The sequence below is a fragment of the Hemitrygon akajei genome, chromosome 3 (assembly GCF_048418815.1).
Source record: "Hemitrygon akajei chromosome 3, sHemAka1.3, whole genome shotgun sequence".
In the NCBI taxonomy this organism is placed as follows: Eukaryota; Metazoa; Chordata; class Chondrichthyes; order Myliobatiformes; family Dasyatidae; genus Hemitrygon; species Hemitrygon akajei.
This window is the reverse complement of record NC_133126.1, coordinates 90,373,669-90,385,879: the sequence shown is the minus strand read 5'-3', so window position 1 is coordinate 90,385,879 and position 12,211 is coordinate 90,373,669. Positions and strand designations below refer to the sequence as shown.

Below are 12,211 nucleotides of genomic sequence, written 5' to 3'. Positions count from 1 at the left end.
AAATTTGATAATGTCTGGGTCACCCGTCTTGCAAAGACACTGCCAAGAAGAAGGCAATGGCAAACCACATCTGTAGGAAAATTTGCCATGAACAATCGTGGCCGTGGAAAGATTATGATCACCCATGTTATATGAAACAGCACATAACGATTATGATGAACGTACAGAATAACAAGAGGCTGCAAGAGAGCTGTAGACTCAACCTGCTTCATCACGGGAACAACTCTCCCCAGCATCGAGGACATCTCCAAAAGGCAGCGGCATCCATCACTCAGACCCTCAACATCTATGATATGCTACCGTCTCATTAGCAGCATCGAGGATGAGACGGAGGAAGCTGAACACCTACATTCAACATTCTAGGAATAGCTTCTTCCTCTCCACCATTAGATTCCTGAACAGTCCAGAAACACTACCTTGTTATTCCTCAAGGAACTTAGCAGGTCAGGCAGCAACTATGGAAATGAATAAACAGCCGACTTTTCAGGCTGAGACCCTTCATCAGGACTGGAAAGGAAGGGGGAAGAAGCCAGAATAAAAAGGTGGAAATGAGGAGGAGGACAATAAGCGAGAAGATGATAGGTGAGCGGGAAAGGTAAAGTGCTGGAGGAGAAGGAATCTGATAGGAGAGGAGAATGGGCCATGGTAGAAAGTGAAGGAGAGGCACTGGGGCAGGTGAGGAGAAGAGGTAAGAGGCCAGAATGGGGAATAGAACAAGAGGGGAGGGGGAGGAAAATTTTATTTACTGGAAGGAGTAATCAATCTTCATGCAATCAAGTCGGAGGCTACCCAGACAGAATATAAGGTGTTGCTCCTCCACCTTAAGAGTGGTTTCATTGTGGCAGAACAGCAAGCCATGGAACGACATGTTGAAACAGGAATGGCGGTAGGAATTAAAATGGATGACCATATTAAATTGGAAATATGGAAATTCTGCTTTTGGTAGATGGAGCAGAAATGCTCGACAAAGCAGTTCCCCAATTCGTGTCAGGTCTCACCAATGTAGAGGAGGCCACATTAGGACCACTGGATACAAGAGACTACCCCAACAGATTTGAATGCGATGTGTTGCCTCACCTGAAAGGACTGCCTGGGGCCTTGAACAGAGGCAAGAGAGGAGATGAACAGGCTAGTGTAGCATTTCTGTCGTTTGGAGGGATGTGTGTCAGGAGGGAGATTAGTGGAGAGGGTCAAACGGACAAGGGAATCACAGTAAAGATATGTTTTGCGGTAGGGTACTGTTGAAGATGGTGGACATTGTGGAGAATGATGTATTGGACATGGAGGTTCCTGGGGTGGTAGGTGAGAAGAGAAGCTCCATCCTTTTTAAAGCAATGGAAAGATGGGGTGAGTGCAGATGTCCATGTCTATGGAAATGGAGGAGATGCAGGTGAGGGCAGCATCAATAGGGAAGGAAAGGAAATCCCTTTCTTTGAAGAAGGAGGACATCTCTGATGTCATGGAAAGGAAAGCCTCATCCTGGAACAGATGCAGCAGAGGTGAAGGAACTGAGAAGAGGTAAATGGCATTTCAACAGGAGACAGGGCAGGAAGAGGTATAGTCCATATAGCCATGGGAATCAGTAGGTTAATGAAAGATGTCAGTAGACAGTTTGTCTTCAGAGATGAAGACAGAGAGATTTAGAAACAGGAGGGGGGTTCAGAGATGGATCAAGTGAACTTAAGGTCAGGGTGGAAGTTGGACAAAGTTGGTGAAATTGATGAGCTCAGCATGAGTGCAGGAAGAGTTGGGGAGCATTACCGGGAAGGCTGGGAACGGTGGTTTCCTCTTGCTCCGACACATTTTCCTTGTGACTCTTGCAAATCCCTCAATTAGATTTCAGCCTGTAATCTATTCATGGAAAATCATTATTCTGTTCTTATCATCTGAACCCCTCAATTAGATTACAGAGGAAGTAGATGAGGCAGATGCACTGATGACATTTAAAAGACATTTGGATGTTTATAAATAAGTATATACAAGGTTTAGAGGAATACAGGCCAAGCACAGCCAAATGGAACAAGCTTAAGAGGGCACCTCAGACAAGATGGACTGAAAGGCCTGTATTATTCTATGATTGAACAGGCGCACGCCAACTTGGTGTGAGTATGTAACTCATAGAATCGAGAAATTTGTGAAGCCTGGGGTCCCTAGCAGGGGAGCTGTCTCCAATCAATCTCCCCACCATCTTTCCCTTTCACCACCCCTTTTGAGCTAGAAGGATTTTATTCAAAGTTTACAAATAAAAGTGGAGAATGGGGGTTGGACAGATAAAACAGGTGGTTCTGAGGTAAAGCAGAACAAAAATAGTTAGAAATCTCTTCTATGAAACCATACCTACTTCTCAGTTACCTTTATATTGCAGATCATTCCGGGGTATCCATCATTCTAAGTTTAAATTGTCCACTGCCTTAGATGAGATGTCAGCCTGTGTCCAACTCTCTATTTCAATGGGTGAAATGCTTTAATTAAACACTGGGGTGTACAAAATCATATGGGACAGAGATAATGTACCCTGCCTTTTTTCCCCTCAGGGAAGGCAAAGCAAACTGGAAGGCATAGGTTAAAGGTGAAAGAGGAAAGATTTACAATGGACATGAGGAGCAACTTCTTCATACTGAGTATGGTGCATACAGTATGTGGAATGAGCTGCTGGGGAAGCAGATAAGACAGGAACATTACAGACATTTAAAAGACATTTGGATAGGTATACGAATAGGAAATGTTTGGAGGGATCTGGGCCAAACACAGACAAATGGAACTAGCTTAGGAGGGCACTCTGGCTGGTATGGACAAGTTGGGCCAAAGGGCCCGTTTCTGTGCTGTACGACTCGGCGGGGATGCACCACGGTGGTGTGTAGTGCCTGTCCGTTCATGCTGTATGCTGTTGACAAGTGGAGGAACAGGTGTCCTGGCACGTGGGCTGACGTGACTGATGGATGGAGAGCAGGTCGCTACCAAAATCCCCAACAAACCTGGGGGGGCAGGGTGGTGGATGTGCTGTCAGATTGCAGAGAAGCTCAAAGCACACTCATCCATCTGCCTCTGCACCAGAGAGGTGGCAGGGGGTGGGGGGGAGAAAACAAGGAAATCGATAGTCATTGCTCTCCCAATGAAAAGCTGATGGACAAATTAATTCAGAAACCCACTTATGTGCCAGCAGTGAGGCATACCCCATCCCACTAGTGTGGACGTCTTCTATAGAGAGCTGAGTGAGGATGTTACGCTGATGTGTTCTGACTGAAGCAGTTACAAGAACAAGACTCCCTGTTGCCATCGGAAACAGCAACAGAATGTAAAATGTGTCACCTGGGTGGAATTGGCAGTTCAAATGAAGCTGGTGCCCTCAGACACAGCAGTGCTTCTCCAGGCAAGCTGGTGCTGCCACGGCCTGTCGCCACTCTGACTGGGCACTGGCAATAACACTGGGCATTACTCAGTGACAACATAACCAGCAAGGCAGCTGCAAGTCAAATGGAGTACAACAAACCATTGATTAATATAGGACTGGGACAGGCCCTTTGGCCCGAATGCCTGTGCTGTACCGGTTGCCAAATTAAATGAAATCTCTTCTATCTGCACGTCCATATCCCACCATTCCTCACATATCCATGTATTTATCTAAAAGTAGATACATAATTCCCTAAAAGTGGCGTCACAAGTAGATAGGGTTGTAAAGAAAGCTTTTCGTACATTGGCCTTTATAAATCAAAGTATTGAGTATAAGAGTTGGAATGTAATGGTGAGGTTGTATAAGACATTGGTGAGACCGAATTTGGAGTACTGTGAGCAGTTTTGGTCACCTAATTACAGGAAGGATATTAATAAGGTTGAAAGAGTGCAGAGAAGGATGTTGCCGGGACTTGAGAAACTGAGTTACAGAGAAAGGTTGAATAGGTTAGGACTTTATTCCCTGGAGCGTAGGAGAATGAGGGGAGATTTAATAGAGGTGAAAAAAAAACAGAGGTCATGGGTTAAGGGTGAAGGGGAAAAGTTTAAAGGGAACATTGGGGGGGGAGCCTCTTCACACAGAGTGATGGGAGTGTGGAATGAGCTGCCAGATGAAGTGGTAAATGCGGACTCACTTTTAACATTTAAGAAAAACTTGGACAGGTACATGGATGAGAGGTGTATGGAGGGATATGGGTCAGGTGCAGGTCAGTGGGACTAGGCAGAAAAATGGTTCGGCACAGCCAAGAAGGGCCAAAAGGCCTGTTTCTGTGCTGTAATGTTCAATGGTTCTATCATAGCTGCTTCCACCCTGACAGTCAGTTCCGGACACCCACCACTGTGTAAAGAACCTTGCATGCACATCTTCCTTAAACTTACCCTTCCTCACGCTAAATTCTTGCCCTCTAGTATTTAGCATTTCTTTGCTGGGAAAAAAGATTTTGACTGTCTAGCCAAACTAAGCATCTCATAACAATTATACTGCTAAAGGTCTCCACTTAGCCTCCAACACTCCAGAAAAAACAACCCAGGTCTGTCTGTCCTGTAGCTCATACACTCTAATCTAGGCCGCATCCTGACAAACCTCCAAAGCCTCCACATCCCCCTGTAATGGGTGACCAGAATTGTACATGATATTACCTGTGAGCCCTAAGCAGCAACATAATTTCTTTACTCTAATTCTCATTGCCTCAGCCAATGACAGTGTGTGTGCCTTCCACCTTCTTTACACTCTATACGCAAGGGAAATGGCCTGATCAGGAATCAAACCCTGCTCACTGGGTTGAAAGTCCAGCACTTTACCTCTAGCACTGAGAATTGAGGGTGAACCCAACTGCGGAAACCGCAATGCAGACAGCAGTTGATGTGCAGATTCAAAAGCAAGTTTTACCCAAGATGGGCAAGAAACAGACAACCAGCCCAACTCAAAAATGCTGTAATCCAAACAAAAATTCAGTAATCCAAGATCTTGACACACAAATAAGATCCAGAGATGACAGGCAGTAGACAGACATCAAAAACTCACCAAAAGAACTAAAACAAAAATACCTGAGACACTTGCTACTTATGAGATCACACTTCAGGAGTGAGCAAATTAAGGTATAGGAAGCAGTGTTTAAATACACAGATGTTAATTGGGAATATGTGCAGTCAATGATCAGTGACAAGACTCCAATCAGTTCTGGGGAAAACCCTTCGGGAACAATGTCTGCCCCTGCTGGCCAGCCCCAGAATAGACCAGAGTCCTAACACTATGCTTGTCCGGGATAACAAGATGAGGCACTGATGTGATTTCAGGAAGTAAAAGATTGGAGACCGCCAGCCTCTTAGGAATGGATCCCATTTCAGGAACATGACAGCCGACCTGGCCAAGCAGCTCCACATTTGGATTTCACAGCTATCCACAGCACTATAATGAAACTAATTCAGATGGCTGAGTAACAGGAGCAATAGAACATGGCTTTCCCATAAGAGCCGTCACTTATTGGCTGTAGAGTCATACAGCATAGAAACAGGCCCTTCAGCCTATCATGTCCATGCTGACCATGACATTCCCATTTACCAGCTTGTAGTGGTTTATTACAACTGAATGGCTTGCTAGGCCACCTCAGGGAGCAGTTATGAGTCAACCACATTTCTTGGATCCAGAGTCACTTGTAGGCCACCCTGTGTAAACCCTTCATAATCTTACATACCATTGTAGGCCAGCCAAGGTAGGTCCCTTCTCAGAGTAACGGTGAACCAAATGGTCTTTACAACAATCAACAATGGCCTTCATAATCATTGTTAGAATTTTTAATTCCAGAATTTGAATTCAAATTTATTGCTATCTGCTATGGTGGAACTTGAACGCAAGATCCCCAGAAGTTTATGATTCCAGATTATGAATCCTGAGATAGTAACACCATGCCGTTGTCTTGCTATCAAAAAGACTCAAACTATTTGTTGTTTTGCTGCTGCTTGTGGGTGGGGATGGTAGTGGTGGTGGGGGGGCTTTGGGGTTCTAACATTTTAACTGTCACTCGTTCTTCGGTTTTTGTGGATATCTGCAAAGAACAAGAATTTCAGGGTGTATAGTGTATATATTTCTCTGACATTAAATCGAACTATTGAACTATCGAACTATTCCCTCTGGTTTTAGTCAACTGCATTATGAGGATAAATTTCCCATCGCCCACCCTGTGTAAACCCTTCATAATTGTATATACTATTATCCACTCTATATAAACCCTTCATAATTGTATATATCATTGTCCACTCTATATAAACCCTTCATAATTGTACAGTATATACTATTATCTACTCTGTGTAAACACTTCATAAATTTACGTACCAATCACCCCTTCAACTTCCTCCCCTCCAAGAAGAGCAAACACATCTCACCTCAACACTCAACCTCAGGCACCAAGGTGGTGAATCTTGTCAGCATTCTCTCCGGTGTAATCAGGGTCCAAGGTTTGATGCTATAAAACGATTTGTGTTTGAGCTCATTGCCCAATATCAGCAGATGGTTTGCTTGACCTTTTAACACCCATTGATGATATCAAGATGACTGGTGGTGGCATCCGTCGGTCTCGAGAGACCGTGGATCTGCGCCTGGAGTTTCCAGGGCGCAGGCCTGGGCAGGGTTGTATGGGAGACCGGCAGTTGCCCAAGCTGCAGGCCTTCCCCTCTCCACGCCACCGATGTTGTCCAAGGGAAGGGCACTAGGACCCAAGCAGCTTGGCACCGGTGACGTCGCAGAGCAATGTGTTGTTAAGTGCCTTGCTCAAGGACACAACACGCTGCCTCAGCTGAGGCTCGAACCAGTGACCTTCAGATTACTAGACCGATGCCTTACTCACTAGGCCACGTGCCAACACAAGAGAACAGAGATGAGGAATTAATTTCACCAGAGAGTGGTGAATCTGTGGAATTTTTTGCCCAAGGGAAGGGCACTACGTCGCAGAGCAATGTGTTGTTAAGTGTCAAGATGACTAAGTGTTATGAAATAATCCAACTCGATTTTACATAGGCTTTACCTTTAACAGTGAGTATTGAAAAGGATTCGTTCCATCTTTCTTCAACTAAGACCCCACTGTTCTTCCATAAAATCCCCATTGGCTCTGGCCGACCATTCGCAGCACACGTTAAATTAAAGGGTGCATCTTTAAATACGTATATATCCTGCGGCTGGATTGTGAAATATGGCAAGCCTAGTCAAGAAAACATACATATTGTTACAAAACCATGTCAAATATTCAAATCCCAACCATATCCTCTTCTCCCACCTGCATAAGTCCCCATTATTTGCCCCTACATTGAGATAGCTTGTTACCCAGAGTAGAGTTACCAATCAGATGCTGTTAGCAGATTAGTTCTACCAAACTTTTATCACTGATCAACACTGACCCTGCAACCCACAAACTAAAACTCACCCTAAACCCACACAATTAGAATTCCTTCATAATTTATGAAATGTATGATATCCCTAAATCCCAAATATACAAACCCTGCATCTTCTGTTTGAGTGACAGAGTCGTAAAGCATAGAAACATGCCCTTCGGCCCAACCGGTCCAAGACGAACAAGATTCCCTCCCAAGCCAGTCCCATTTTTCCACTATTATCCTAAATCCCATGAAAAGTTCTCAATATAAACCTATAATCTCCAATTTTGCTCAATACAATAGCCCTTAATACGGGCACAGCTGCTACCCAATAGCCCAACATCTCTGAAAAAGACCCTACCATAATTGTTATCCAAAGTAGTATCAATCTTCCCTGTTAAGGATTCCTTGTACCAGGAACATGGAGACACTGGGTTTAATTCCTATTATCCTGAACTTTATTCAACAGCTCAGCATCTAGGCCATTAAACCATTGACGTTATCCTGTCTTCTCACTTTGTTCACTTCAGTAAAGCCTGAACACCAAGCCTCCCTTGCTCAGGGTAACCTGACGACTGGCCTTCCTACCTTCTACTGTTAGAAAGGCCTTCTTTGAATTAATGTTAGCTCCTTTCACATTGGCCGTGCACCAGTACCACCCCACGTCCGTCTGTTGTACTCCCCTCAACCTGCAACAGAAGCAGAAACACAGGGGCTCTAGTAAAACATAGAGAACTTGAGGTAACCAAGTGACTTTTGCACTGGTATTAAAGTAAAGCCATTCATTTAGTTCAAAGAGAGAGTGCAAGCACCTAACACTTGAAATTTTCAGTTATCCCAATGTGGCGGCACTCAAATGGATTTTGTGATCTAGCCCTGGGCCGCATGGAACCGCAGAGGTCAAAGTTTAATCTGGTGTAAGATGATGTGAAAACAGCATATTGGGGCTGTAGTTCCGATGAGGACAGAATAAGGGTTAACATTTTACAGAGATCTTTCTAAATGAATCTCGGCCAGGGCACTGAGGGCAACATGATTAGCATCAAAGTGAAAATCAAAAACAAAAGTGAAATCTGAAATAAAATACAGGAAACAGAGTTAACATTTCGAGCTTGTCACTCTACGCTTCTTTCCACCGATATCGCTTGACCTGCTGAGTGCGTCCAGCATTTTCTGTTTTTGTTGCAAAGTGCCACAGGCAAATTGTGAGATCTTTCTGCTTAACCGAGATTGCTGACATGCTGCGAGAAGCATCTACACCTTCACTTTACATGATGGCGGAGATGCTTCTTAGGAAAAAGGGCAATAAAGTCCAAGGATAAGAAAAATGATACTGAAAGTAATGTTTTACAATGTTAGTAAACAAACAGCTTGCAAGGTGAACTCCCTTGAAACAGGGCAAGGACCAAAAAGGGAGGTTGTTGGGAGGGTGCAAGCAGGTTCACTTATGGTCTGCTTAAGGACCAGGAATCGCATGGGATTTCAGGACAGCTGCATCAAGGAAGACCGTTTATGCAAAACCCCTTCTGAGGCTTCATATTATTTTTATATTTCAAATATAGACTTTATTCATTAAACAAGATGCATACTAGAGTCATCATCATTGTGTGCTGTGTTATACGACGTGCGAATTGTGGTCTTCTGACCATGACTGTCCTTGGCAAATTCTACAGACATGGTTACCATTGTCTCCTTCAGTCCAGTGTCTTTACGAGAGGGGGGAACCCCAGCCACTACAGTCATTGAAAAGCACAGCACAGAAACAGGCCCATCAGTCCATCTAATTTGTGCTGAACCATTTAAAACAGCCTACTCCCACCAGTGTGCACTGGGTCCATAGCCTTCCATACCCCTACCATCCATGGACCTTTCCAAATTTCTCTTAAACATTGAAATCGAGCTTGCATGCACCACTTGTGCTGGCAGCTCGTTCCACACTCTCACTGTCATCTGAGTGAAGAAGATCCCCTCATAGTCCCTTTAAAATTTTCACCTTTGACCCTTGCCTCACAACCTCCAGTTGTAGTCTCACCCAACCCCAGTGGAAAAAGCCTGCTTGCATTTACCTTTTCTATACCCCTCATAATTTTGAATATCTCTATCTAATCTCCTCTCAATCTTCTATGTTCTAAGGAATAAGCTCCTAACATATTCAATCTTTCCTTATAACTTAGGTCCTCCAGTCCCAGCAACATCCTTGTAAATTTTTTCTGGACTTTTTCAACTTTACTTACATCATTCCTGTGGGTAGGTAACCAAAACTGCACACAATTTGGTTTCACCAATATCTTATACAACATCAACATAACATCCCATCTCCTCTTCTCAAAACGTTGATTTATGACGGCTAATTGGCCAAAAGCTTTCTATATGACCTGTGACACCACTTTCAAAGTATTATGGACATGTTTTCCCAGATCCCTTTGTTCTACCACACTCCTCAGTGTACTGTGTAAAATCCACCCTGGTTGGCCCTACTGAAGAGCAGCACCTCACATTGTCTACATTAAATTCCATCTGCCATTTATCAGCCCATTTTTCCAGCTGGTCCAGATCCCACTGCAAGCTCTGATAGTCTTCCTCATGGTCCACTATACCCCCAATCGTGGTGTCACCTGCAAATTTGCTGATCCAGTTAACCACATTATCATCCGAATCATTGATATAGATGACAAACACAACGGACACAGCACCTATCCCTGCGGCACTCCACTAGTCACAGGCCTACATTCAAAGAGGCAGCTCTCTACTACCACTCTCTGGCTTCTCTCGCAAATGTCTTAACCAAATTATTACATCACGTTGAATGTCGGGTGACTGAACCTTCTTGACCTACCTCCCATGCGAGACCTTGTCAAATGCCTCGCTAAAATCCATACAGACAAATTCCACTGCCTAGCCTTCATCAACTTCCATAGAAACATGGAAAACCTACAGCACAATACAGGCCCTTCAGCCCACAAAGCTGTGCCAAACATGTCCTTACCTTAGAAATTACCTAGGGTTACACATAGCCCTCTCTTTTCTAAGTTCCATGTACCTATCCAGGAGTCTCTTAAAAGACCCTATTGTATCTGTCTCCACCACCATTGCCGGCATTGCATGCACTCACCACTCTCTGCATAAAAAACTTACCCCTGACGTCTCCTCTATACCTACTTCCAAGCACCTTAAAACTGTGCCCACTCGTGTTAGCCATTTCAGCCCTGGGAAAAAGCCTCTGACTATCCACACGATCAATGCCTCTCATCATCTTATACACTCTGTCAGGTTACCTCTCATCCTCCATTGCTCCAAGGAAAAAAGGCCAAGTTCATTCAACCTATTCTCATAAGGCATGCTCCCCAATCCAGGCAACATCCTTGTAAATCTCCTCTGCACCCTTTCTATGGTTTCCACATCCTTCCTGTAGTGAGGCGACCAGAACTGAGCACAGTACTCCAAGTGGGGACTGACCAGGGTCCTATATAGCTGCAACATTACCTCTCGGCTCCTAAACTCAATCCCACGATTGATGAAGGCCAATGCACCGTATGCCTTCTTAACCACAGAGTCAACCTGCGTAGCAGCTTTGAGTGTCCTATGGACTCGGACCCCAAGATCCCTCTGATCCTCCACACTGCCAAGAGTCTTACCATTAATACTATATTCTGCCATCATATTTCACCGACCAAAATGAACCATTTCACACTTATCTGGGTTGAACTCCATCTGCCACTTCTCAACTCAGTTTTGCACCCTATCGATGTTTTGTTGTAGCCCCTGACAGCCTTCCACACTATCCACAACACCCCCAACCTTTGTGTCATTGCTGGTAACTTCCTCAAGAAATGGGAATAGACTGGTTGAACATGAAGCCATGCTGTCCATCCCTAATCAGTCCCTGTCTACCCAAATGCTCATGTACCCAGTCCCTTAGAACACCTTCCAATGACTTTCCCACTGCTGATGTCAAGGGCATCAGCCTATAATTTCCTGCTTTATTTTTAGAGCCTTTCTTAAACAGCGGAACAATATCAGCCATCGTCAAAACCTTTGGCACTGCACACATGGCTAAGGATGATTTAAATATCTCTGCATTTTCTGCATTTGCCTCCCACAGGGGTCGAGGGAACACATCGTCAGGCCCTGGGGGTTTGCTCACCCTGATTTGCCTCAAGACAAATCACCTACTCTTCCTCCTCTATAGTCTGTATAGGGTCCATGACCTCGCTTCAGTTTTGCCTCACTTCAATTGACTATGTGTCTGTCTCCTGTCTTAATACATTCATTCAAGATCTCCCTCATCTTTTTTGGCTCCATGCAAGGACTACCATTCTGGTCTTCCAGAGGACCAATTTTGTCTCTTGTAATCCTCTTGCTCTTAACGTATCTGTAGAATCCCTGAGGATTCTCCTTCACCTTGCTTCCGGAGTAACTTCATGCCTTCTTTTCGCCCTCCTGATTTCTTTGTTTGGTGTTCTCTTGCACTTCTTACACTCCTCAAGCACCTCATTTGTTCCTGCTTACATATCCCTGCTACCTCCTCTTTTTCCTTAACCAGGACCCCAATATCTCTTGAAAATTAAGGTACCCTAAATCTGTTATCTTTACCTTTTATTCTGAAAGGTACATACAAGCTTTGTACATCTCAAAATTTTACTTTTGAAGGCTTTCGACTTACCAAGTACATCTTTGCCAGAGAACAGCCTGTCTCAATCGACACTTGCCAGATCCTTTCTGATAGCATCAAAATTACCTTTCTCTCATGTAGAATTTCAGCCCATGGACCAAACCTACCATCTTCTATATTTACCTTGAAACTAATGGCATTATGATCGCTAGATGCAAAGTGTTCCCCTACAGAAACTTCTGTCACCTGCCCTGTCTTGTTCGTTAATAGCAGATTCAGTAT

At 44.2% G+C, this 12,211-nt stretch overlaps 1 protein-coding gene across 1 annotated transcript in view; it reads right to left on the bottom strand.

The window, feature by feature from the left end:
• tyro3 (TYRO3 protein tyrosine kinase) overlaps positions 1 to 12,211 on the bottom strand; it is a 106,846-nt gene that overhangs the window by 76,153 nt on the left and 18,482 nt on the right. Inside the window, exons 3-4 of the mRNA XM_073040324.1 lie at positions 7,906 to 8,006; positions 6,972 to 7,145 (exon numbers count right to left, since the gene is read on the bottom strand). Of these exons, the coding sequence (XP_072896425.1) occupies positions 6,972 to 7,145; positions 7,906 to 8,006 (275 nt within the window). The remainder of the gene's footprint in view (positions 1 to 6,971; positions 7,146 to 7,905; positions 8,007 to 12,211) is intronic.